This window comes from Alexandromys fortis, unplaced genomic scaffold, assembly GCF_014885135.2.
Source record: "Alexandromys fortis isolate MF-2015 unplaced genomic scaffold, M_Fortis_MF-2015_v1.1 scaffold_124, whole genome shotgun sequence".
Lineage (NCBI taxonomy): Eukaryota > Metazoa > Chordata > Mammalia > Rodentia > Cricetidae > Alexandromys > Alexandromys fortis.
The window spans coordinates 3,403,771-3,429,558 of NW_026067995.1; the positions used below are offsets into that span (position 1 = coordinate 3,403,771).

A 25,788-nucleotide genomic window follows, 5' to 3' on the forward strand; every position below is an offset into this window, starting at 1 on the left:
AGGGCCTGGTTCAGAACGTTGGAGTCTCCACGGCTGTCAGTCTAGGGTTCCCACCAGCTTGGTTCAGCTGTCTCTGTAGAGTGCCCCTTCATGACCTCCCTTACTCATATATTCCCTCCTCCCTCTCTTCGACTGATGATCTTCCCTTTTAGTTTCTGATCTCGTGAGCTAGGGGAGCACATTCATTTCATCCTGAGGAATCCATACCATTTGTTCTGTCGGCTTCTCTGAGTAACTTGGAGTTCCACTACAGAGTTAGTGTCTCTGAAACGTGGAGTGTTCGTTGTTTTTTTTTTCTTCCCACCCCCCTCCTGAACGTAAATCAAATCAACATTAGCCAGGTCTGTGTCACCAGGCAACAAGCAGATTTTTTTAAGGTTCATGATTGAATCTATTACTATAAAAGTTTCCCTTCTGTCATTACACTTAATGTTCTAGTGGCCCGAATAACTGGCTTGCTCCAGGCTGTGTGTCGGGGCTATGCCGGAGCCACTGTAGGAGACAGTGTGTGCTCCCCTGGAAATGTGTGCCAGGAGAATTCAGTTCTCAATGGACAGCCTGCAGGCTCTGCTTTCTGTTTTGTTAGAAACCTCCCTGGGGTTAACATCCCCAACTTGATGCTGCACAGCCCTGCACCTCTCAAAACTATCTGCGTCATATTGAAATTTCCTTAAACTCTTGCTCATACAGTTATCTCTGAAAGTAACCTAGTGCCGTCCACATTATGATGTGAATATCAATGTCTATCCCAGTGACTGGCGATAAAACAGAAACTGATATTTTTTTAACAGGTTCTTCCCTTGCCACAATCCAGGTTTTTGTAATGTCAGTATATCTGGTTTCACGGTTCATTCTCTAAAGTCATTTTCCCTATAGAATTATCTAACCATGAGTGTCCAACAGCTTCTTAACTCTACACATGAACTCAGAGTTTTCAAAGGAAAGAAATATGTTTATTACATGATCCTGACTGATTGCTTTTCAAAACCAGGAGAAAATAAAACCTCAATTTTGAACAACAGAGGACTTGCAAGGTGGCAGGAAGTTTTTAGAAACCAGTGTGTTGTGACAGTACTGTCCTTTTTTCTGTCCTCTAAACTCTTATGAGTTTGAATAAAGTTCTGAGTTGAGGTGCGCCATAATTACAAACAAGCTTTTCTGAGTGGAATCCATGTTGTTGCTGAATTCCCAGTTACTGAAACATGAAGTTCTAGAAGCGACAGTGTCCAGCAATAGAAGCAGGGAAACCGGGGCCTGGTTCTCATGCCCTCTCTGGTTACACTCGGTGAATTTTCCACAAGCACTGAAGCTGACATCAGTGAGCGTAACCTGTGAGCATCCGGGTTCCCCGTCTCCCAAGTCACGGTACATGTTGCTTTGTCCCTGTTTATGTGATATGACAATTCGCCTTCCTGGTAGAAGAAGTCACTGCAGTATTTACTGTAGAAAGGCCATTTTGTCCATGGAAATAATTTTTATTGTTCTGAGTCACTCTGCTGTGGAAAGTTAGCCCAAGTTCCAGGACAAAGATGAGATGATGTGTTTACTTTGCTTTCTACCCTCTTCAGTGGTTTTGAACGCATGAATGTCAGCATTGTCAAAGTATTTCCATGTTTTTATTCATTTAGAAACAACGTCTGTAGCAATGTCTCTTCACTGACAGCCTCTGCAGTTTGGAACAACTGCCCAATGCGACCTGAGCTCTTGCTTCTCACTGAGCCCTGCTCATGTCTTCTTAATGGATGCTTGCCATTCTAAAGGTTGCAGAAACCTTCGGAAATATTGAAATTGCTTTTGCCAAGCTCCTGGAGGATGTGGATTTAGTTGTAAGCCTCTGAGGGCACACACCTGTATCCCAGCGTTCAGAGACAGAAGTGTGAGGGTCATGAGTTCAGGGCCAACCTGAGTTACCTAGTGAAAGCTGTCTCACAATAATATTAAAAATTAAAAATAGAGTAAAACCTCCATAGTAATGTTTCCTGATGTGGCCTAGAGCAACTCCGTGACAGATAAACCCTAAACCCAGTGAGTCCCTGGCCTTCTTTTCCCAATAGACTTTGGTTGGAAAACAGCTATTGTATTCGTTAATAATCTCTAGGGAACTAAGTTTTTTAAAACACAGAAATATAAATTTTAGCAACAGAACAGCTTGTGTTTACTGAGAATCTTTGACTAAATGGCATTCTAGATGATATTTCAAGGCAACTAGTGGCTGTCCTCCCTCTGAACTGAAATGTCGAGTTACTGGTCACCACTGTTCCTTCCATTACTGCTCTCAGTACGCATGATTTTGACCATCTAACTTAGGCTTAAAATTAATTTCTTGCAAGAACAAGAGAACTAGGTAGGCCTCCCGCCTTCTTGGCTAATCAGTGTCCTAACTGGTCAGCCCCCAACAGTGCCCTAACTAGCTAACCTTCTTAGGCAAGAAGAGACTATAGTATTATTACTCAACCTTACACTAGAAGGAAACTGAACAGAATTGCTTTGTTTTTGAGACACTGTCACCTTCTATAGAGCAGGCTGGCCTTGAACTCACAGCAGCGTTCCTGAGCTGGCCTCTGACTGCCAGGACCGCAGGCATAGGCCACCACCCGCAACTCTTTAAACAAGTGCTTTCTAGCAAATAATTTCTCCTCTTAGAAATGGTCATGTCTGGTCCTGCTCTCTACTATGTAACTATACAATATCCACTTCTTATATCCACAAGATCGAGTGTGTGTGTGTGTGTGTGTGTGTGTGTGTGTGTGTGTGTGCGTGTGTGTACGTGTGTGCATGCATGCATCTGGGTGTGTGATTCGGAGCTGGGTTGTGGAGAGTTGGCTTTTCACATTAGGAAGTGGTCAGTATTCACGTGAACTGTTTTCTTTTCAACAGGTTGACATGATGAAAGAGGCTCTGGAGAAACTTCAGCTCAACATCGTGGAGATGAAGGACGAAAACGCAACCTTAGATGGTGGTGATGTCTTATTCACAGGTATACGCACGTTGGTTTTCTATCCTAACACCTGACTCCCAGTTGCTTGTTTCATTAACACGTTTGTTTCTTTAGTCATCAAATTAATGAATGATAAACGCGAGAATCTAAAGAAGTCCAGAGAGTCACAGTGAAGATGAAAGAGTGGTTCCATTTGGAGATAATCACTGTAATGTAGAGATACATCTCATGCTTCCTTCCAATGGAGGTCCTTTTTACCAGAACATTCGTGTGCATAATTGGTTATTTTTTATAGGGATATTATTGATATGTATCATGTTTTCTATAATTGAGTTTATATGCTGCATAGTATTTCCATTGTGTAACTATAGGCCGCGTTTGTACTTCAAAATCCTTAATTCAAAATTTACATCATTTACAAGTAATTTCTTTCCAGATGGCAAGATGACTTCAAATAGATTTCTATGCAAATTGATTTGGCTTTGTGCCAGCGTAACTCAGTGAAATATAAATGTTAGTATTATTATTGATCTAACCACTCAGGGTGAGAACCTGAGCTCTACTCCCCGGAACCCACAGAAAGTCAGAAGCAGTACCCCACCTCTGTAGTCCCAGCGTGCCCACAGTGAGATGAGAAGTGGAGATGGGTGCTGGCGGGCCTGGCTTGCACAATGGTGAACAAGGGACCCCGCTTCATGCAGGGGGTTCAAAGACCAGCAGCACCCAAGGTTATCCTCTGATCTCCACACTTGCACCCCAATGTCTCCCCCGTCCCCCCTTCCACCTCTTCTTTTATAAAACATAAAATGTACCATTTTTCCTGTTTTTAAGTGTAAAATTCCTGAAGCAGCGGCTACATTCCCAGTATATGCAAGTTTGCCCCTCGATTAGGCAGAGCTTGGTAACTAACAGATCCTGTAGCGCTTTCTGCGTGCTCTCTGCCCCGTCTCTCCATGAGTCAACACCTTATTAATAATTTATCAGGAAATGGAGAGACGGAGAGCTGCTTTCCAATCCCGCTCCTGCTGGGAAATCTGCCGCTCACGAAAGCAGCTACTGGCAAAAAGTTGTTTCCAACTCGTTCCCTTGAATCGATAACATCAGTTTTCCCCTTTATTTATTTATTTTGTGAAATATAGATTTCATATAACTGAGTTATGAATGTGTGTACTGTTTAAAGACCAATAATAAAATTAAAATAAGTGCTTGCATGCCCACCCTTGGCTTATAAAACAGAATGCTGCCAGGACCACAGAAACCCCATGTGGTCCCCTCTCCAGCCCCAGGAAGCCATTCTCTTTACTGTCTGAAAATCATTCCCCAAGCTTTCTTTGCAGTGTGTCTCAGTATATGTATTTCTAAGTTATATGGTACTTAATGTTGCTCTTCTTGTAAGTTCCTACTGCTGCAGCATCCATGATACGAATTCTCGTGTGATTTTTCTACTTTTGACGGAAGTTGGGCGATGCAAATGTCGGGTTTTCTATGTGGAGCAGTCTTCTGTGGAAAGGAATGCCACCAAATACTCATTTTACTAGTGGTGTGCAGTGTGGCTGCCGTCTTCTGGGCTCGGGATAAGGGCTGCTCTGTAGGGCCAACACTTGGATTCTGGGTTATCGGGTGAACTCTCACCCGCTTCAGTGTGGTGATTTGAGGGTTTTCCTTTTCCATCTCAACGTCTGATGCCTGAGCAGTCGTGCATATCAGGGATAAAGTCACCCCTTCATTCTTCACTTCCATACAGTGTTGGATTTACTTTGCTAATATGTTTAAAGCTTTTGATTCCATGACCTATCCTCTTCCTTTCCTATTTTTCTCATCTGGTTTTGGTAGAACTGTTACATCACCCTCAAATATTGTGTTGGGGGATACTTCATATGTTTCTCTGTTCTTGGAATCAATATGATTTATATTACGTAGCCCTTCGCCTTGATAGGCAGATACATAAACAGCTCCTGGCACTTTATTAGGGGGGGGGGAGACTTTAGCAGGATCCGGTTACTTTAATGATTATACGACTATTTAGGCTTTCCTGGTCCACATTGGTGACTCCCATTTTCTGACTTTGTCTCCTTTGCCTTTGTCTCCAAAGTTCATGGCCATCGCAGCTACACTCCCTTCCCCTTCGCTGTGCTTGCGCCTGCCTCCCTCTGTTTCTTCCCCATCCCTCCAAAACTTGGTCGATTTTTATCCTTCTTTTCAGAGGACTAAATATTTGCTTTGTGAACCCTTTCTCTTGTGTTCCTGTTATCTCTTTGCTTCTTTTAAATGTCTTTATTTATATTCTCTCCTTTTCCCCCTACATAATGAATTCGCATTTTATCTTACTGATTTTGAAATGTCCGCTTCTCTAATGTGTGGATTTCCCTTCAGATACTACTTTGAATTGAATCTTTTTTCCTTCTCTGTTTTCTGGGTTTTGTTTGGTTAAGACAATGTTTCGTGTAGCCCAGGCTAGCTTCAGATTCATTATATAGTTGGTGATGACCTTGAATTTTCAGTCCTTCTCCTCCACCTCCCCAGTGCTAGAATTACAGACTCGCTCTACCACATCCAGTGAGAATCTCTAGTTAATATGAGTATTTCTAATGCCATTGGGTTCTAAATGTTTTCTAAATTTCTGTTAGGATTTAACTGTTAATGCATTAGTCAATCATAATGGATTTATTTTTAATGTGACAATTCTTATAAGTTTGGAGACTACCAGATCTGCTATAGCTGTAGAATGGAAAGTAATTAGCTTATATTTCCTTTATGGATTATATTTCAAGTAGATCAGTTTTTTTTCTTCTTCTTATAATTCTCAATGTAAATGCAGATCTCTAGTTTAAAAAGTGGATCTGTGCCCAGGCATCAGTGGAGACTCAGTCCACTGTGGAAGCTTAGTGGGGAAACATAAAGGAGGAATTAGGCCATTGCCACTGAACCCCCTTGCTCATTCTCGTCCCACCTCACTATCTGTGGCCACTGGTCACATGCCTTGTGTGAAGCCATGAGCATATGGACCCCTCTGGAAAAAGAGAAAACGTAACTGTCTTTTAGAGACATCAATTTACTGATAATACAAAGAGTAAAGGAGTCAGGTAAGTGCTAAGTGCTGTTAGGGAGCCATCAGCCAAACCCGGATTGTAGGATTGTTGCCCTGAGGAATTCTCCTGTAAGTGAATGTGGTAGGAAAGGAAAGAAAATGTGATTGTTTATTTATTTATTTAATTACCTTTTACATTTTGTGGGGGTTTTAGATTTTTCATACAATGTATTTTGATCATATCCTTTCCCTCCCCCAAAACCTCCCAGAGTTATTTAATTATCACTATTTAACGTGTATGGATTTATTTTTTTTAAAAAAAAATTATTTATTTATTTATTATGTATACAATATTCTGTCTGTGTGTATGTCTGCTGGCTAGAAGAGGGCACCAGACCTCTTTACAGATGGTTGTGAGCCACCATGTGGTTGCCGGGAATTGAACTCAGGACCTTTGGAAGAGCAGGCAATGCTCTTAACCACTGAGCCATCTCTCCAGCCCTTTTTTTTTTTTTCCCTGCATGCCTGTGTACTACATGCAGGCCTGGTGACTACGGAGACCAGTAGAGGACAATGGCTTCCCTAGAACCATTTTGTTGATACTTCTTGAGCAAAGCATTCCTGTCAAGTCTAGAAAACACTATCTCCCAGCAGGCATCCTATTCCTCTGGCTCTTACAGTCTTCCAGCCCATCTTCTGAGATGTTCCTTGAGCCGTAGGTACAGGGGTTGTGTTGTAGATTTATAGTCATCTTAAGGGGCAGTGAAGGAGCAGTGAGTCCCCTTGTATATCTGGACAGCCACCACCAGACATCACCAGACATTTTTTTGTCTTCCCGAGTTGAAACTCCATCCCCATTCAGCAACCACTACCTATTTACCCCTTCTCCCAACTCCTAAAAATTTCCATGCTGATTTCTAGCCCTGAGTTTGAAAGGTTTATTTAAGGTCAGTAATTTAATTGGTTTTTGGAAGGAGAGCAGTTGTCTCTTTGGGGGAACTCTCCGATGGAGAAGAGAACTGTATGGTGCTCAGAGGTCGTTATTATAGGTAGAGAAATGGGGTACACCTCAGGGTCACCAACTTGTTATATTCCATCACATCTCTTACAGGCAGAGAATTTTTTGTGGGCCTTTCCAAAAGGACGAACCAGCGAGGCGCTGAAATCTTGGCTGATACTTTTAAGGTAGGTGAAGGATCGTTTATGCCTGTCTCAGAGTAATTGCTTAATAAATATTCATAGCCCCATTGAGTCAATATGTCATGAGTAATTGTGTTTATATTTCACCCACTTTAAAAAATTATTCTTAGTATTTGTACAGTTGCTAGATGTTTTAGAGTCTATTAAATTCAAATTTCTCAATAATTAGGATCCATTGAGCTCTCTCAGGAACAAGAGAGTTAGTGTGTTCACCTCCTGGCTTTTCCTAAGGTGTAATCATACAGACACTAGCGCATGCCCCTGACAAAAAACCACTTTAGAAAATAAAAGCTGAAGATGCAGATATGTCCGATATGAAATGTGATTTTCAGATTATAGTGTGCAATCTCCTCTACTAGGTGATTGCTGTGTAGTGGGGACCGGCAAAGTATCTCACGTGCTTCCCATCAAGGTCATCTGCTGGCAGATTCCCCAGCCTGCTGGGGAAAAGATACAGATACCCTTCCCTCAAGGTCCCTTACTGCTACTGCTCGTAGGAAAAAGGGTTCACCAGCCTGTTTGGTAAAGGATACAAATGCACGCATGCACACATACACACACGTGCGCGCGCGCACACACAGAAGCACCTCTCCCTGTCCCAGTATCTCCTATCCCTATAAGAATGTGAGGCTCTGGCTGACCCCACAGTGACCACAAGAGATTCAAACAACCCTCCCAGAATAACCTGCCCCACAGGCCAAGGAACTAGCAAAGTTGGTGGCAGTGTTAAACTCTGGAAGGAAACTGCTTTCTTCTTACAAGCAGTAATGCCAATGCCTGTGAGTCAATCCCCCTGCCTCCCCATCCCCACCCCTGGGATAGGCCGCCTTCAGAAGAGCAAGTGAGGTTCTGACAGTTGGTAATCAGTCTTGGCAATTACTCTGCAGTAACAGCCCACTTGTCTTTCTGTCTGTCTGTCCGCATAGGACTACGCCGTCTCCACAGTCCCTGTGGCCGATTCTTTGCATCTGAAGAGCTTCTGCAGCATGGCTGGACCCAACCTGATTGCGATAGGGTCCAGTGAATCTGCGCAGAAGGCCCTCAAGGTAAGCACAAGGCTGTGCTTCGAGGTGCAGCAGGCTGTGCCTGGCCGCAGCTAGACACCGGGCAGGGGTGGCGAGGGCTGAACGGACTGGCACCTGAGACACCTAAAGGTGTGCACTGTCCGCTCTGGTCCTCATTAGGAGCTAAGAACCCCCGAGTGTGGAAAGGGCTCTTGAGAGGTCAGTCATTCTGTATCCCTCATCAGGCTTCCTTACATGGCCAGGTTTCTGGATGACACGCACCAAATTTATCATTTCACTAGCCAGGGGCCTTTGCAGTGTTCTCTTTCCCACAAGGAGGGGAGCTGCTACATCGGGGGCTCATTACAATATGTTTATCCTCTGCTGTGCCTATGCTGCAGCATCGTGACCTTCTAGAAAGCTGTGACTCAGAAGAACCTAGAGAGCTTGCCACCTTCTCTTTTATTTAGAATGATAAACTTGGCACAGGAAATGTCCTCCTCTTCTAGGTGAAGCTCGAAAAGCTCAGGAAGACCATGGCGGTCTGAGGTCCCAGAGCTCAATCTGTAGTAGAAGTCCTGGATGACGAGGGCTTTCCACCGTTGCCATGTTTTCCCTTTGATAACACGTCTCTAGTCTGCAGCTCCAGCGCTGGGAGATAATCCGCAGGCTCTGGAAGGGCAGAGATCAGGCCTTGCTCTCCCTTGAGTTCCTTCCTGTCTGGCCCTTTACGGAGCCTGAATATATACACTCCTGGTTGGGGGTGAGGTGGCGTGAGGTGGCATTGTCTCCTCTGCGCTGATATGCCAGATGGAGTACTTTGCCGAGGTCACAAGACTGGCACTAAGTGGTCTGGAATAGGGGCCCCCTCTGAGGTGGCCCTTCATGTCAACATGCATGATTCATGTGTGAACCAAAAACCATAGATTGCTCAAGCAAAGGGAGCGAGGGCAACCTGTGTGTCCTGATATATGCCATGTATTGCTTTGCTCTTCCGTGTCTTTCCTCCTCTTCCTCAGCGAGCCCACGTGCAGCATAACTGGGAAGCGATGGTTGCCTTGAGCAGTTTCCCCTCTGTGGAATCTGCAGCTCACTCAGCCTTTTTCCCTTTTCCTCCTAACTGTAGCTGTGACAGCATTCAGGTCCAGGGCTTTTAACAGCTGTCGCTGAATTATCTGCTGGACTCGATTTCTGTCAGAATGGCTCCCTCTGCTCTCCTGTAGAGTCTGCCTTTTGTTTAGCTTCCTCTGAAGAACTAAGTTGGCTTTCTGTGTATAGGAAAGATAGCATCTCCAAAGAAAGCATTTGATGAATGGTACCTTCCAGGGGACCAGGGAAGATGGTATTTCTCCTTGGGGAGTAACTGTGGTATCTGTCCATGAGAGCTGAGTTGGTGTGTATGTGTTTAGAATCGATTATAAAGGAAAGGGAACTCAAGCTGGCTTGAACCCTGCCTTTGTGTAAGTGAGCACAAAGAACCCCTTCTAGATAAAGTAGACTAGGTCCCCGATTCCAGCAGCATGGCGATCGCTGCCTCAGCAAGTTCGACCGTCTGGAGAAAGTGACACCACAAAGTGGAAGGTAATATGATATAGTATGAAATTCTAATTGACTCAGAGGTCAGAGTAAAGCAGAGGGCTCCCTAATAGCTAATCAGAGAAAGCCCTCTGGGGAAACATGGGACTAGAAGTAGGTCAAAAACAACGGGGAGCATTTGTCAGGGTGGGATTCAGTGAGCAAAGGCTCCAGGTGGGGACACAGTGGCATCTGAAATTGAGCAAAGTGTTCTCTCAGGAGATGTGAGCTGCTTGCCAGCCTCTGGCTGGAGCTAGTAGAATCTACAGATGCTGTATTTAAAGATGAGGAAGAAAGAGTTGTCATGCAAAGAGTCTGGGTACCTGTACATCTCTGAGTAGAATGATCATTCCTTCAGAGATGCTGGGCCCACACTCCTCTCTCCAAACATGATAATCGTTGATATTGCAGAAGAAAAGGAGCACTGAGAACCTAGCAAAATCAAACAACCAAAAAGTGGGCTCACACCCCAATTTCCATTGTACGTCTTGATGTGTGTTCCATTTTCCTTCGTCCTTCCCTTCCCATTGACAAGTTTTGTAGGATGGCATCTCTTAGAACATTCTAGGGAGACTTCATAGGCCTTCCTGCTGAACTTCTCTGAGTATGAACAATGATGGCCATTCTTCACCTGAAACCTCCCATGTCAGAAGCTATAAATAGCCCCCGTGAGCTCCAAGGGCATTCTTTGGAGGTCATTTTTTTTCCATCAGCAAATGTACTGCCCGTGGAGTAGGCGAGTGCCCGCCTGTCATGTTCCTAACATCAAAAAAATACCCTTTTACTTTGTAGTGAGCATGAGAAACTAAGCCGGAAAATAATGAGCTTTTCCCACAGGGGACAGTCTCGGGTCAGACGCAGGTGGTCAGTGACATCACAGAGAGGTGACCTGAGATGCTCATTTAGCTGAGCACAGCTTGGCTCCTGTGTAAGGCTGCCAGTAAACCTGAGAAAGGGCAAGCCCTCCTGCTGACACGGGGATGTGCAGGAAGAACCATAGAAACACGTGTCATTTACAAAAGCAGAAGCGTTGCCGGACTGATGCTCCCCACATTTTAGGTGAAATACTGAGCTTGGATGAAGTAAATATTTTGAGCTGTATCTTATGCCTCAAGGATCTAATTTCCTGGATCTTGAATCCTCTTTCCTTGATGTCCCACTGTGTTCATCGGCCTGCAGGTGCCGTGACAAATGCCTCAGATAAATCAGCTCAAAAGAACAAACAAGGGTTTAGTGGCTTCCGTCCATGGCCACTTGACCTATGGCAAGCCAGTGCCACGAAGAGGAGCACACAGTGCAACACAGCCACTCACCTCAGGGCAGTAGGGAAGCTGGGAAGGAAGGGGGCTGAGGACCCAGGGTCTCCCACAAAAGCACTTAGAGTGATACACCCTACTCCCACTGGACCCCACACCCTAAAAGTTCCACCCCTTCCCTGTGGTGCCACAGGCTGGCAGTCAAGTCTCTAATACATGAGCCTTTGGGGGACACCCAGAATCAAAGCACAGCTCCTGACCTACTCGGTGGCCATTTTTTTAACTTTATTTTTTTTTATTGGGTTTTTATTGAGCTCTACATTTTTCTCAGCTCTCTTCCCTTCCTCTCCCCTTTCCTTTTACCCTCTCCCAAGGTCCCCATGCTCCCAATTTACTCAGGAGATCTTGTCTTTTTCTACTTCCCATGTGTATTAGAGCTATGTGTGTCTCTCTTAGGGTCCTCATTGTTGTCTAGGTTCTCTGTGATTGTGATTTGTAGGCTGGTTTTCTTTGCTTTATGTTTAAAAATTATTTATGAGTGAGCACATGTGATAAATGTCTTTCAGGGTCTGGGCTACCTCACTCAATATGATGTTTTCTAGCTCCAACCATTTGCCTGCAAAATTCAAGATGTTATTTTTCTGTTGTGTAGTGCTCCATTGTGTAAATGTACCACATTTTCCTTATCCATCCTTCAGTCAAGGGACTTTTAGGCTGTTTCCAGGTTCTAGCTGTGACAAACAATGCTGCTATGAACATAGTTGAGCACATGTCCTTGTGGTATGCTTGAACATCCTTTGGATATATACCCAAAGGTGGTATTACTGGGTCTTGAGGAAAGTTGTTTCCTAATTTTCTGAGAAATCACCACACTGACATCCAAAACAGCTGTACCAATTTGTATTCCCACCAGAAATGCAGGAGTGTTCCCTTTACCCCACATCCTCTCCAGCATAAGTTGTCATCAGTGTTTTTAATCTTGGCCATTCTTACAGGTGTAAGATGGAATCTCAGAGTTTTTTTGATTTGCATTTCTCTGATGACTAAGGACGTCAAACATTTCCTTAAGTGTCTTTCAGTCATTTTAGATTGCTCTGTTGAGAGTTCTCTGTTTAGGTCTGTACTCCATTTTTTATTGGATTATTTGTTCTTTTTATGACCAATTTCTTGAGTTTTTTGTATATTTTGGAGATCAGACCTCCATCTGATGTGGGGTTGGTGAAGATCTTTTCTCATTCTATAGGCTGCCGTTTTGTCTTGTTGACTGTGTCCTTTGCTTTACCGAAGATTTTCAGATTGAGAAGGTTCCAGTTATTATTTCTCTCAGTGTCAGTGCTACGGAGGTTATATTTAGGAAGTGGTCTCCTGTGCCAGTGCATTCAAGTGTACTTCCCACTTTCCCTTCTATGAGGTTCAGTGTGGCTGGCTTTATGTTGAGGTCTTTGATCCATTTGGACTTGAGTTTTATGCATGGTGATAGATATGGGTCTGTTTTCATTCCTCTACATGTTGATATCCAGTTATGCCAGCACCACTTTTTAAATATGCTTTCTTTTTTCCATTTGATATTTTTTGCTTCTTTGTCAAAAATCAGGTGTTCATAGGTATGTGGATTGATATCTGGGTCTTCTATTTGGTTCCATTGGTCCTCCTATCTGTTTTTATGGCAATACCAGGCTGTTCTCAGTACTGTAGCTCTGTAGTAGAGTTTGATCAATGGCCATTCTTTTTCTACTGGAAAACCTTTTCTAACTATCTTTTTATCAGAGAGTGGTTCTGCTAATCTCCCTAGCCTCTCCTTTCTCCAATTATTTACTACTATGTATGTATGTGTGTACTTACTTTCTTTTTCTAGTACCCAGAATTTGGCTAGTTTCAAGAGAAGTGTGAATTTGGCTCCAAGTACCATTTTCCTCACCAACCTTGCCATCTCTGTTATTGTCTTGGTGAAGCCATGGCCACTTGGGTATTTCTTTAAAGGGCGTATCATTCAAATAGAGGTGGATCATACACACCAAAAACTTTCCTCTCTGATATGTTTCCTTCTGAGTCTGAAGCCTCTTTTTTACATATTTATGAAAATATGAGACCCCAGACATTTGTGAAATATATCTGAAACATTTTGCCATGGCTTCCTATCTAATCTTGGTTAGTGAAGTGGGTTCTCATGAATATGGTCATCATATATATCCAGGTTGCAGTGAAACTGAGATCTTGGCTTGAACTAACCTCTTCTTTCTATAGTTTAACTTGGATGAGATGGGGCAGTTACTCTGCCTTTGATCACTGTGTGGATAACAGCACTGAAAAGGAAGGGCCCTTGTCCAAAGAGGGCCTGCAGGTCTTCTTTAGAAATTTTAGTTCATACGCATCTTTAGAAAACTCGTCCGTTTGTGTCTGACTGGTGGATCAAGCAGTGTCTGTGATCTATATTCTTTAATAGCCTGTTGGAATTTACTGAAGCTAGAGGCTTTAAATCTGAGCTTCTTCTCCTCTAGTAAAAGATCTGAATACAAGAAGAGACACCCATAAAGGGACATCTCAAATGGATAGAGGCCCATTCATATAGAATTTTAGGGAACATTAGGCCATGTCTAAGAACCCAAAGTCCACAGTGACATGCTAGTCCTGAAGGCCCTGTTTCCTGGTGTTAGAAGAGCCTTAATGGCTTCAGTATCATCACTGTCACCCTAGGTGTTGTAATTACCTCTTGGGGGTCTTCTTGGACTGCATTGGGTCCTGTGAGGCAGGAGAAACCAATAAGTATAAATCCACTGTGCACTGTCTATCCCTTTGAGTCATTCTAGTTCTCTTAGAATCACTAGTGTTTGTCCACAGTTGACACTGATATACGTCCAAGGAAGCTCATAAATTTGGGAAAGATGTTGAAAAACCCTCAGTGTAGTTCTCAAGATCATCAAAGAAACAACAGCTCAAAAAAAAAGGGAGGAGGGAGGGAGGAAGGAAGGGAAAGAAATAAAGAAATAACCTTTCCTGGTGGTGGTGGCTCATGCCTTTAATTCCAGCACTTAGGAGGCAGAGGCAGGTTGATCTCTGTGCGTTGGGGGCCAGCTGGTCTACAGATCCAGGACATCCAAGGCTACAAAGAGAAACCCTGTCTCAAAAAAACAACAAAAAAAAAAAAAGAAAGAAAGAAAAAGGTAAAGAAAACTACCTAAATCCTGGTTGATCTGCTTGAAGTCTTATATAGAGAAAGGTCATTGAGCACAAACAGGTCTGTTATCCATAGCCCATAACATTCACACAAGGGAAATTACATATACTATTATTAGTAAAGGATTGTGGCTATGGGGGTGGGGCACATTGGACTACTTTTCCAGTAGGTGGTAATGTTGCTAAATTTTCTCCCAATTTATCAGGAGGAGGGAGTACCTCTTGGTTGAATATATTCAATCTTATTAATGGGGACTATTATGTTTGTATCCAATTTACATGATTAGAATAAATCTAGTTCTTCTAGTAAAGCAAATGAAGTTTATATAAAGCACTTGCTCAATTGTTTATGAAAGAAATCTAATTGTAAAATAGTATGGGGGAAAGACACCGTCTTCAGGACATGGCATGGCCATTGAACTCGTAAACTCATAGTGCAGAGATTACAAGGTGGCACCCATCAACATTCCATCATGACTGGGGGAGTATCTTATTAGGTAGCTAGTGACTCCAAGTCCATGTCTGGGAGACTCATGAGTGTTAGGCTTAAACAGAGGAAGAATGGAGACAGGGAAAGAGAAGCATATATAAGTAAGCTGCCTTGATCTAAGTGTGGGCTCATTGAGTGTGGTCTGGACTCCAACTCAGCAAGATGATTCAAGCAAGTCCTCCCTGCTTCTAGGGATCAGGTGATTCTTAGGAAATAGTGCCATTCTAGGGTACAGCCTGCCTTCATGAATAGTCACCCTCATCTAAGGGGTGGTCTGTACTGTGGGGTTTTTCTCCCCTTTCAGTCCAAGGTGACTGCAGATTGAGGACAAGAACCAATCAGACCTAAGAAAGGGGGGATAATTCACATGCTGACCTGCAGGGTAAGCAGGTCACTCAAAGGACACAGAGACAAAGAGGCATCAGAGACGCCACGCTTCTGCCCTACATTTAGTTCATGTTAGAGGGTGAACATGTCTCCACAGGTGCTGTTTGAACTCTTGGTCGTTAGCTCATGGTGCTATTCTTAGAGGTTGTAGAACCACTAGGGGCTAAAGCTAGCTGAAGGTTGTGCTATGGTGAGGCAGGAAGTTAAAGTTCATTGTCTGCCTCTGTTTTCAGCTTTCCTCTCTGGCTCCTGGCCTACCAAGGTGAGAGGGGTCCTAGCCACAACTTCCCACCATCATAAACTCCAACATGGCTTCTTCTCAAACATGAGCCAAAATCCTCCTCCCAAGTTGCTTTCTGTCAAACGTTTGATCGTAGCTACAAGAAAAGTAACTAATAAAGTCTTCTTGTGGACCCAGATGAGAACTCAATACTTTTAGCAAAAGCAATTCCTAAGTGTGTTATAAAAATACATCTGTTGGGCTGGAGAGATGGCTCAGAGGTTAAGAGCATTGCCTGCTCTTCCAAAAGGTCCTGAGTTCAATTCCCAGCAACCACATGGTGGCTCACAGCCATCTGTAATGAGGTCTGGTGCCCTCTTCTGGCCTGCAGGCATACACACAGACAGAATATTGTATACATAATAAATAAATAATACATAAATACTTAAAGAAAAAAAATTAAAAAAATACATCTGTTGTTGAAAGTGGATGGTGATTAATTTGCAGGTGTACCTCGGTCTGCCTCCCACACCCCCACTTCATCTTCCACGTGATCCCCACTGTTCTCACAGACCAGCTTGTTGGTTTTTAATAAAGGAAGATATAAAAATTCATTTTGTGCCATTTCTTGCCCTGTTCTTTTTTTAGTTCCATCTAAAATCAATCACCTTCCTCTCCACAGGCCAGGATTAATTGCATGCTATCTGTCACAGGAGGACAGTTTCTAATAACCACCCTCAGAAGACTCTTGCAATAATTCTAGCTTAATCTCCTTGGTAGCATTCAATCCTCCAGTCACAGTGGGGACAAAGGGAAGAGGTGGGAAGGAGGGAAGGAACTTTTAAAGAGAGAATGGAGGGGAAGGGAGAGAGTAGGGGAGAGGGAGATGATGGAGGGGGAGGGAGAGAGTGGGGGAGAGGGAGAGAGTGGGGGAGAGGGAGAGAGTGGGGGAGAGGGAGAGAGTGGCAGGAAGAAGCAGTGACCTCTCTTAGTCCCTTTGCTGTGGCTGTGATGGAGGAAATAGATTATTTGGGGTTACTGTCCCAGAGAGATAAGAGCCCATCTCATCAAAGAGGCATGGGCACAAGTGGCAGGTGTAGCAACTAGAGCTCGAAGTAGAGACCTAGCATCTTGACCTGCAAGCAAGCATGAAGCAGAGAGAGAAACTGATATCAGCTGGAGGTTTTAGCTCTCAAAGCTTGCCCCAGGGGCATTCTTCCTGGCCAGGTGGCACCACCTCAGCCTCTCCAGATTGTGCCCCCAACTGGAGACCAAGTGTTCACACATCTGAGCCCATGGAAGGCATTCTTATTCAAACCACTACATGGCTCTTAGTTAAAACTCTCGGAAAATTAGTTGATGAGGAAATTGCTGACCCAACCTAGAAGAAATACAAGGCTGGCCTGTTGAAGGGCTCTGCCATCTGCTGGCCAGTCAACACAAGGAACGTTCTTAGCTTAGGTACTTAGAGCAGGAGAGCAGTTGTGTTCTCCCTTGGACAGACAAGCTTTCCTTCCTTCCCTCCCTCCTTCCTTCCTTCCTTTCTTCCCTCTCTCCCTCCTTCTCGTCTTCCTTTCCTCCCTCCCTCCAACCTTCCCTTCCTCCTTCCTTCCTTTCTTCCTTTCTATTGATAATTTTGTTCTTAGCAAGGTGTGGGAATATATCCTTGGATCTCAAATTCAAGGTCAACCAGAGCTACATAGTAAGACCCTGTCTCCAAAAACACAGAAATAAAAATCCTGTTCTTTTATATTATACTGAATTATTTTTTAAAACTAGGAAGAATTATAAGATCTGCACTCGATTTTTCATATCTTTGACATGTAAATGAGCTGGAGTACAGTCAGTAGAATTCCAGTAGGCTTGAAATCTTAAATTAAATGCTCCGGGTGCATTCCAATGGGAACGTCTCTTAGGCTTCTGGTCTGCTTCCTGAAATAACTGAATGCATATCCAAGATTCCTAGAATGAAGACAAAGGCTGCTTTGCAGCTCCTTTGAATTGCATGCACGGAGCTTGATTTTCTTTGAATGACTAACTATATAATCCAAGCCACTCAGGTCGCGTTTCCTCTTGCTTTGACTCAGCTTCACCGTTGATTTTTATGTCCAAAAATGTCCATGTTGTTTTAGAGGGCCATATTTAAAAAGAAAAAGGAAGATGGAAAAACCCTAAATGTGTTTGGATCTTACATGGTTTTTCACTGTCTGGAATTTCCTTTACTGACGCTACAACAATGGCAAAACCAGCGGACAAGCGAAAATTCACGAGTATTAACAGAGTGATTGAAATGGGAACAGAAAGACATTGTCTTTGTGCTTGTCCCAGAGAACTATAGAGGGTTTCCCACTTGGGACCTCATTGTAAAAGGTAGACTGGCAATCCTGTTGGTTTTAATTCTGTCTTCGTATCTGGGCACCCGTTCCAGGTGTGTTCATCAGATTCACAAAGCAGTGGTATCTTTGAGTCTACCAGGGCTGTATTAAGGAATTAAAATACTGAGCAAGCAGAGCTTACACCAACTGTGCGTGCTTCTTGGCAGCAGTTACCACATCTGACGGTATTCCCAGCGCCCAGTGCCAGCAAGGCTGGGGTGGCCAAAATAAAATGCTTTGGCATGATAAGACAATAAATAATACGAAACTATGGAACCAAAACAGCCAAGGCAGGAGGAGAAGTTGGCCAAGTGGGAGAAAGGAGAATAATTGATGTGCACATTTTTTCTTCTTCTGGACTTTCAAGAAAATGGCAGAAAGGGAAAAAAGGAAAGAAATTATGTTTAAAGTGCTGTTCAACATGCCCATTATAGACTGGGGCATCAGAAGTACTGTGCTGCCTCCACCGGGTACCGCAGGAGGAGTTCAGCCATCTCTCAGCGGCAGGCACATGCCCCCACGTGGGGCTTTGCCATCCAAGACTCACAAAAATAAAAGTCAGAAAATCACCTCGAATTAGCAGTCCCTAGTGAGAGACGTGACTTAAAATCCTCTAAGGGCCTGTCTGAAAACATTACTGTGGCCAGTCTCGGAAAATTCTGAGGGTCCAGGTTTGAGGAGAGATCCCAGCCTCCACAGGAGACTGACCAAGTTGGTTCAAGGATATGAACAACTTGCTAGACCTGTATCTTAGCATCCCAATAAAGAGATAAAGAGCCACCGAAGAAGCCAGTCTCCAGGTAACACGAGTGCAAAATAGAGAAAGCATCAAACTAAAGCTATGGAGGTCTAGAAATCCTAACCTTTAATTGATGCATAAAATCCAACATGACCCATACTTGAAATATAATACCTAACAGGGTAGTCATTTAGAGTCCAGCTTTCAGTCCATTTGACATGCTGAAATTCCTTCTTTAAATATCCCGTTTTACCAAAACTCAACAAATATTATCATTTTCTGAGAACAGGAAGTTTGTCTGTGACTCATACCTCTGTATTTCTGTGCAGTTCCCCCAACACACACACACACACACACACACACACACACAACCTAACATCAGGCCCTGAAGTAAAAGAAAAGTGAGTTTCAAGCCACTCTGATGGAAGAGGAGAATTTGAAAACTGATCCCGTGTTGATTTTACTAAAGCACCATGATTACCCACAGAGTCAAAGCAACTCTGAGGGCAAAGCAGAGCATCTAGAATCTAAATTCATGGATTGTCATCCTGGCTGTGCCTCTCGCTCTCCCCATTTGACCCCGTGTCCTGTACTCAGTCTATTCTGGGAATAAAAAAGTTGAATCAGCCTCGCTAAGAAGTGAGAGCCTTCTTTCGCGCGGGGACTCTATGATGGCCAACCAAGGCAATTGCCATTAAATGTAAGGGTGCACAACTACCTTTAAAAAGTAGCAGGCAGATGGTGGTGGCAGCGCGCACCTTTAATCCCAGCACTTGGGAGGCAGAGGCGGGCGGATCTCTGTGAGTTCGGGGCCAGCCTGGTCTATAGAGTGAGTTCCAGGACAGCCAGGGCTGTTACAGAGAAACCCTGTCTGGGGGCGGGGGGGGGGGGAGTAGGATCTATGTAATTATAAAGCTATCAATAAGGATCATTTCAAAGAAGCCTACTGTCTCGCCTGATGTGGTATTGTCCTTGGCCACAGGATTTGGGGCTTTTTATTTTTACCTACAGTCTGTGGAAAGCCACAAAATTGTGTGTCTGTGTGTATCTGTGTGTGTGTCTGTCTGTCTGTCCGTTTGGTCTTTGGAGACAGGATCTGTCTTTGGCTCAGGCTGACGGTCCTTGGTCCACGACCTCCTGAATTCTGAGTTGATGGGCACACACAACAGGCCCTCTGTGTTTGAGGAGAGTCAATCAGAGTATGGTCTCCAAAGGATGCTGTGCTCTGCTGACTCTACAGGAGCAGTGGCTCTGCTCAGAAAGCTAGTCGGATGTTGTCTTTCAGGAATGAGAGAGAAGCCAGTGCGAGGAGGACAGGGCAGGGCAGAGGCAAGGCCAGGGAGAGGGGAACTGGACCCTGTTGCTGAGGGACTACAGAAGAGAGAACAGTGCTGAGCAAAACGACACAAGGAAACCTCCAGAATGGAGTGGGTAGCCTTGGAGGGATTAGGAAAAGACTTCAGACCTTCCCAGTGCCTCCGAACTGGTCCCCCCATCTTCTCCAAGAGAGCAAACCACCAGCAATCACTGGGCAGTGTTGCCTGATTTCACTGACCTAGATTCCTGTTTTGGGAACTGAGTGACACTCAGACATGTCCAGAGGACAGCTGCCCTGGAGGACATCCAGCGTCTAGCCTGTAAGACACTAGCGGGGCTGGCTTCCACCTCAGTTTCCATTGGCAGCAACTGGGGTCAGCATTTGCCCAATTGTGGAGTCTCTGCCACCCTTCACTCTTTTCTATCTCTCTCTAAGTTTGTGTTTATTCACCCATAGTCGAGTTCATGCAAAGAAAGGAAAACTGTGTTGCATACCTTCTATCTCTACCAGTCTCTGGTTTGTTTTCTTGGCCTAATCAATTTGACAGAATGTTTAAAAAATAAATAAAAGGATGATGTGGACTGTACAACACATCGCAGTGTGGCCCCTGTGACCCTCGTGTTCGGTGACCCTCTGACCATGCCAACCGCAGCACCTCTGGTGTGGAAGGGATTAGGAAATGTGTCGGTTGAGTTGGCAGGAGGGTGGTTGAGTTTTGGGTTACTGATCTTCTGGGGAAGTCACATGTGTTAAAAGCCACTGGTGTTGATGGGTGCCCTGTTACTTGGCTGAACATCAGTAAAGCATGTGGTAAGAGACAGACACTGGACCAGAGGTGTTTAGATGGTGGAGAACTTCCTGCGGCCGCTCTCCCACAAGTCCCCCACTGCTCATCCCCGCTCTGTCCTCACTTTACTGTTTTTCTTATTTTCATCTTTCAAAATGTCACCTTGATCCGGCCATCTTGACGAGTATTTATAAACCTTGTTTTCTGTTACGGACCCTGTGTTGGGTTCCTGTATTTCTCATGGCATTATCTCTGGATATAAAAGGTAGCTTTGGGGACAGGGCTCAGGGCCATTTCCCTTTATCCTTTCAGGTTCGAAGCTGTGACCACATATTTACCCAGAGGTGACTTATAGTTACAGAGATCAAAATAAAACAAATCACAACTAAACAAAGGTACTGAAGGACTCATATTTTTGTTGTGTGCTGACAGAGGTTTCTGTCGCGCCATACAATCATTTCACTGATACTTCATAACTGTAATTCTGCTACTGTTATGAATCATAATGTAATATCTGATATTCAGGATATCTGATATACAGCTTACAAAGAGGTCACAACCCCCAGGTTGAGAACCATGCTCTAGAGTAACGTCTCTCTAGGCATTTATATAGGGCGCCCTAATATTATCACTCCCATTTACAGCTCTAGCTGGCAGAGAGACCTGGGAAAATGGAGTCAGTGAATAAGGCCAATTAAAGTCTCATGCAATAGCCAACTTTATTCAGAGCATCAGTTTGTACTCTGAGAGTTAAGAAGAGTCATGTGTACAGTTACAAGGCGGGCTGCAGTGGCATATAAACAGATAACAACGGAGAGTTGTAATGAATAGTCTGACATAAACTCACTCCTGTCTGCTATAACTAGGAGGGACACAAAAGCTCAAGCCAAGAACAATTCAGTGGGGTTTTTTTAAGAAACTGAGGTCACAAGACTCTTGTCTTTTTTCCCGGAGTTTTCTCACAAGCACTCAGAATTCGCCTCACACGATTCCTTCCCCAGGCCATGTTCCTATACTCCCCCAGACTAAAGAAATAGAAATGGTTATGAATGCTGGTTTTTCCCTAGAAGGTCCTGTTTTTTTTTTTTAAATGGGACTTGCTATTTTCTGCATGTTGCCCTTCTCTGGGTTGGTAACATTTACGTGTTAACGTGCATGCATCAGCAGTGAGTTCTTTTTTTATTGAGCTCTACATTTTTCTCTGCTCCCCTCCCTGCCTCTCCCCTCCCCTTCAACCCTCTCCCAAGGTCCCCATGCTCCCAATTTACTCAGGAGATCTTGTCTTTTTCTACTTCCCATGTGGATTAGAACTATGTATATCTCTCTTAGGGTCCTCATTGTTGTCTAGGTTCTCTGAGATTGTGATTTGTGGGCTGGTTTTCTTTGCTTTATGTTTAAAAACCATTTATGAGTGAGTCCGTGTGATAATTGTCTCTCTGCAATGAGTTCTTCTTCCGTGTGTCGTTATTAGGTATGGAGACAGACCCTCTCCTTAAAGCCTGCCTTCCTTTCCAGGCCACCATCCTGCAGCCTGAAAACACACAAATGCCAGGGCCCACACAGGAGCAGTGCAGGGAGGAAGGAAACCCAAACAGTTCCTTGGATAAGGATGTTGCTCCTATCCCTGAAGTTTGTCAGGGAGGATTGGGGGAGGATTTCTAGAAAGCTGACTGAAGTCAGAGATTCCCTAACTAGCAAAAGGGTGGGGCACAAGTGCCAGCTGAAGGCCCTTCCATGCTCCGCTCCTTGCCGAAGCCTTAGCTCTGAAGGAGCTTCTTACAGGGAGCTGCAACAGGATACAGAGGACGGATTTAGGAGTTGGCAGAATGCTGAAGTACACTGCTAAAGACCATACTTTATTTAACATTCAACAGTTATCAATTGAATGCTCACCATATATCAGGCAGAGCCCTGTGTGAAGAGGTCAAATTATTTGTAGTGGAAGGCTGAAGGTGTGTAGCTCACTGGGAACACCTAGGCTTTGAATGTGTGAGGCCCTGGGTTCAATGTCCAACACACACTTTTACACTCACACACGTTCATTAACACACTCATACACATTCATACACAGTTATACTCAACACACACATAGGCACGCACACATACAAACATAGTGGGAAGTGGGAAATGCTTAATAAATCAGTTCATCATGGCTAGTCTTCAGCTTCCTTCCATTCTCCCCTTCCATACTATTCATTAAACCTTGAGTTTCAAATAAGTACATTGTCACTTAGAATAAAATCCACATTTCCCAGCACTTCAGAAGGTTTCAAATAAAACATTAGGGACTGGGCCTCGAGCTCAGCTGTGGAGCACTTGCTGGAGCATGCTGAAGGCTTTGAGTTCAATCTCCAGCACAGACAAAGTAAAAGAAATACTGATTTATTTTTCCCTAGAAAGTAATAAAAAAAAAAAACCCTATAGTTGGGGACCAGGCATTTGTGTTTTTCAAAAGCTCCCAGATGATTCTCTTGTACAGCCAGGTTGATCCCAAATCACAGAGCAGAAAACAACTGAGCCATGCCTCCTTGTCCTCTTAAATTCATTCACAAAACCAAAACAGATAAAAACCTGCATCGAGGCCTAGGCTCTGGAACTGACTACAGTGTGCAGCCTTCTAGGTCAGTATTGCCACCTAGATTCTTCATTCTGAGCCTCTGAGAAGTAGTCTTGATAAATTTCAAATCCTGCCTATGTCTCAAGGGTTATTCTCGGTTTTCTACACAATGGAATAACCAGTGTTCCCAATACCTCTTCCTCGTTTTCTAACACTGATGAAGGCCATATCCAGAAACTAAGATTATGGTTTATTTAGTGGGGATTTGGGCTTCTTTTAAAAAGTTGGTATGATAGCAACTGTTTTCCCAAATAGCATTCAGTTTCTCACCAGGGATCTTACCAATGGGAAGAAAGACTAGAAAAGAGGGGATCGGCAGGCACTCGCTTGCTCTGCAACCATGAAGACCTGAATTTGGATACCCAGTACCCATGTAAAAGCTGGGTGTGGTCATGCGTGCCGTTAACCCCAGCCCTGGAAAAAGTGGAGATAGACAGATCCCAGGGGTGGGCTGGGCAGCCACTCCAGTCTAATAGGCAAGCTCCAGGTTGAATGAAAGACCTTGTCTCAAAAATCAGAATGGAGAACAATAAAGGAAACCCTCCAAACATCCATTTCTGGCTTCCATCACATGAGTGTGCACAAGAGCATATATACACATGTATAAACACTCACTCACACACACACACACACACACACACACACACATACCACACACACAGAGGTAAAATTTTTAATAAAGTAAATCATATCCTAACTTGAAAGTTTGCTTTCATTCCTCTCATTGTTTTTATTCCTGTTTCTGGATGAATTTGAGGCTCTCTCTTCAAACAGTAACTCTCGGGCAGAGGCGGTTTGCTCTCTCGGGGGCTAATTGGCAACACGTGGAGAGATTTTCAGTTGTTGTAGTGTTGGGGTGGGAAAGGATATGACTAGCATGTGGTGGGCAGGGGCCAGGGAGGCAAATGGCCTACACTGAACAGGCCAGTGCAAACACTCTATACACATAAAATAATAATGTAAACACTGAAAAATATTTTCAAAGAGTCTAGGAAGGAGGGGAGGCTCAGCCCTTAAGAGCCCTGCTTCTTTCCCAGAGAATCTGAATTCAGTTCCCATGTCAAGCTTACACCCACCTTAGCTGCAGCTCCAGCTGACCCCTCCTGGCCTCTGTAGGTACCTTCTCATGTGTACGCATACACATATACATGTAAACAAAAGATAAAAATAGGTATGTTCTTTAAAATAGCTTTGCAGACTGGGCTAATATCCCACACCTGTCATCCCAGCACTGAGAACGCTGAGGCAGGAGGTTGTAAGGAGGCCGTTTGTCTGTTTCCCAGCCGCCCAGACTCCAGAAATAATTGCACAGAATCTATATTATTTGCAATACTGTTTGGCCAAGAGCTTAAGCATATTTCTGGCTAACTCTTTTTTTTTTAAGATTTATTTATTTATTATGTACACAGTGTTCAGCCTCCATGTATGCCTGAAGGCCAGAAGAGGGCGCCAGGTCTCATTACAGATGGTTGTGAGCCACCACGTGGGTTGCTGGGAATTGAACTCAGGACCTTCAGAAGAGCAGTCAGTGCTCTTAACCACTGAGCCATCTCTCCAGCCCCTTCTGGCTAACTCTTACATCTTAATTTAACCCATCTCCATCAATATTTGCATCATCACGAGGTTGTGGCCTACCAGCAAAGTTTCAGCGTGTCTGTCTCTGGTAGCAGCTCCATGACTTCTCTTAACTCCTCCTTCTTTCTCCCAGCGTTCAGTTTAATTTTCCCTGTGTACCTCTATTCCCTGCACAGGCCCAAGACAGTTTCTTTATTAACCAATGGTATTCACAGCATACAAAGGGGAATCCCACATTAGCAGAAGGATTTTGAGTTTGAGGCTAGTTCATATATAGATACATAGTTTGTATATATAGATACAGATATATAAAATATGTCTCCAAAATAGTCTACTAGAGGAAAAGTATTACATAATAGTTTCATGATTAAAAGAACTGTCTGAATTTATATAATCATACTTTACCCCATTCACAACAACGATTATAAAAATACATAAAGTCTAACAAACAACAGGTTGAATTACAAGGGAAAGATAAGATAAAGGGTCAGGAGCCAAGTTAAAGATGGCGTCCTGTGGTCCTCACTTCATTTTCAACTGCAGAACAACTGGGCTTCAAGCATCCGATCACTCCACATCAACAGAGAAACACTTTATCTTGCCTTGCATATTTGAAAGCGCCAAGGAGTCTTGGCTCCCATTTCATAAATCCCGTTTTATCATCTCGCCTTCCAGTAACTATAATACTGCATCCCATTAGTGCATTTTCTAAACTGAGCATCAGTTCCCAAATGCAGCCTGTCTGTGGGAATCAAAATTTCTGCAAACCAGATTTCAAAACTAAAGTTGTAGGGGGCTGGAGAGATGGCTCAGTGGTTAAGAGCGTTGCCTGCTTTTCCAAAGGTCCTGAGTTCAATTCCCAGCAACCACATGGTGGCTCACAGCCATCTGTAAAGAGGTCTGGCGCCCTCTTCTGGTCTTTGGGCATGCACACAGAATATTGTATACATAATAAATAAATAAATATTTTAAAAAAAAACTAAAGTTGTTATGGCATTGATAAAAAGTTGAGATCAGCTTATAGAAGCCTTCCACGCTAGGCCACTTATACTAACATCAATGTATAGAAGCCTTCCACGCTAGGCCACTTATACTAACATCAATG

At 43.8% G+C, this 25,788-nt stretch overlaps 1 protein-coding gene across 1 annotated transcript in view; it reads left to right on the forward strand.

Moving 5' to 3' along the window:
- Ddah1 (dimethylarginine dimethylaminohydrolase 1) overlaps window positions 1–25,788 on the forward strand; it is a 122,053-nt gene that overhangs the window by 81,002 nt on the left and 15,263 nt on the right. Inside the window, exons 2-4 of the mRNA XM_050160159.1 lie at window positions 2,878–2,977; window positions 7,078–7,151; window positions 8,093–8,212. Of these exons, the coding sequence (XP_050016116.1) occupies window positions 2,878–2,977; window positions 7,078–7,151; window positions 8,093–8,212 (294 nt within the window). The remainder of the gene's footprint in view (window positions 1–2,877; window positions 2,978–7,077; window positions 7,152–8,092; window positions 8,213–25,788) is intronic.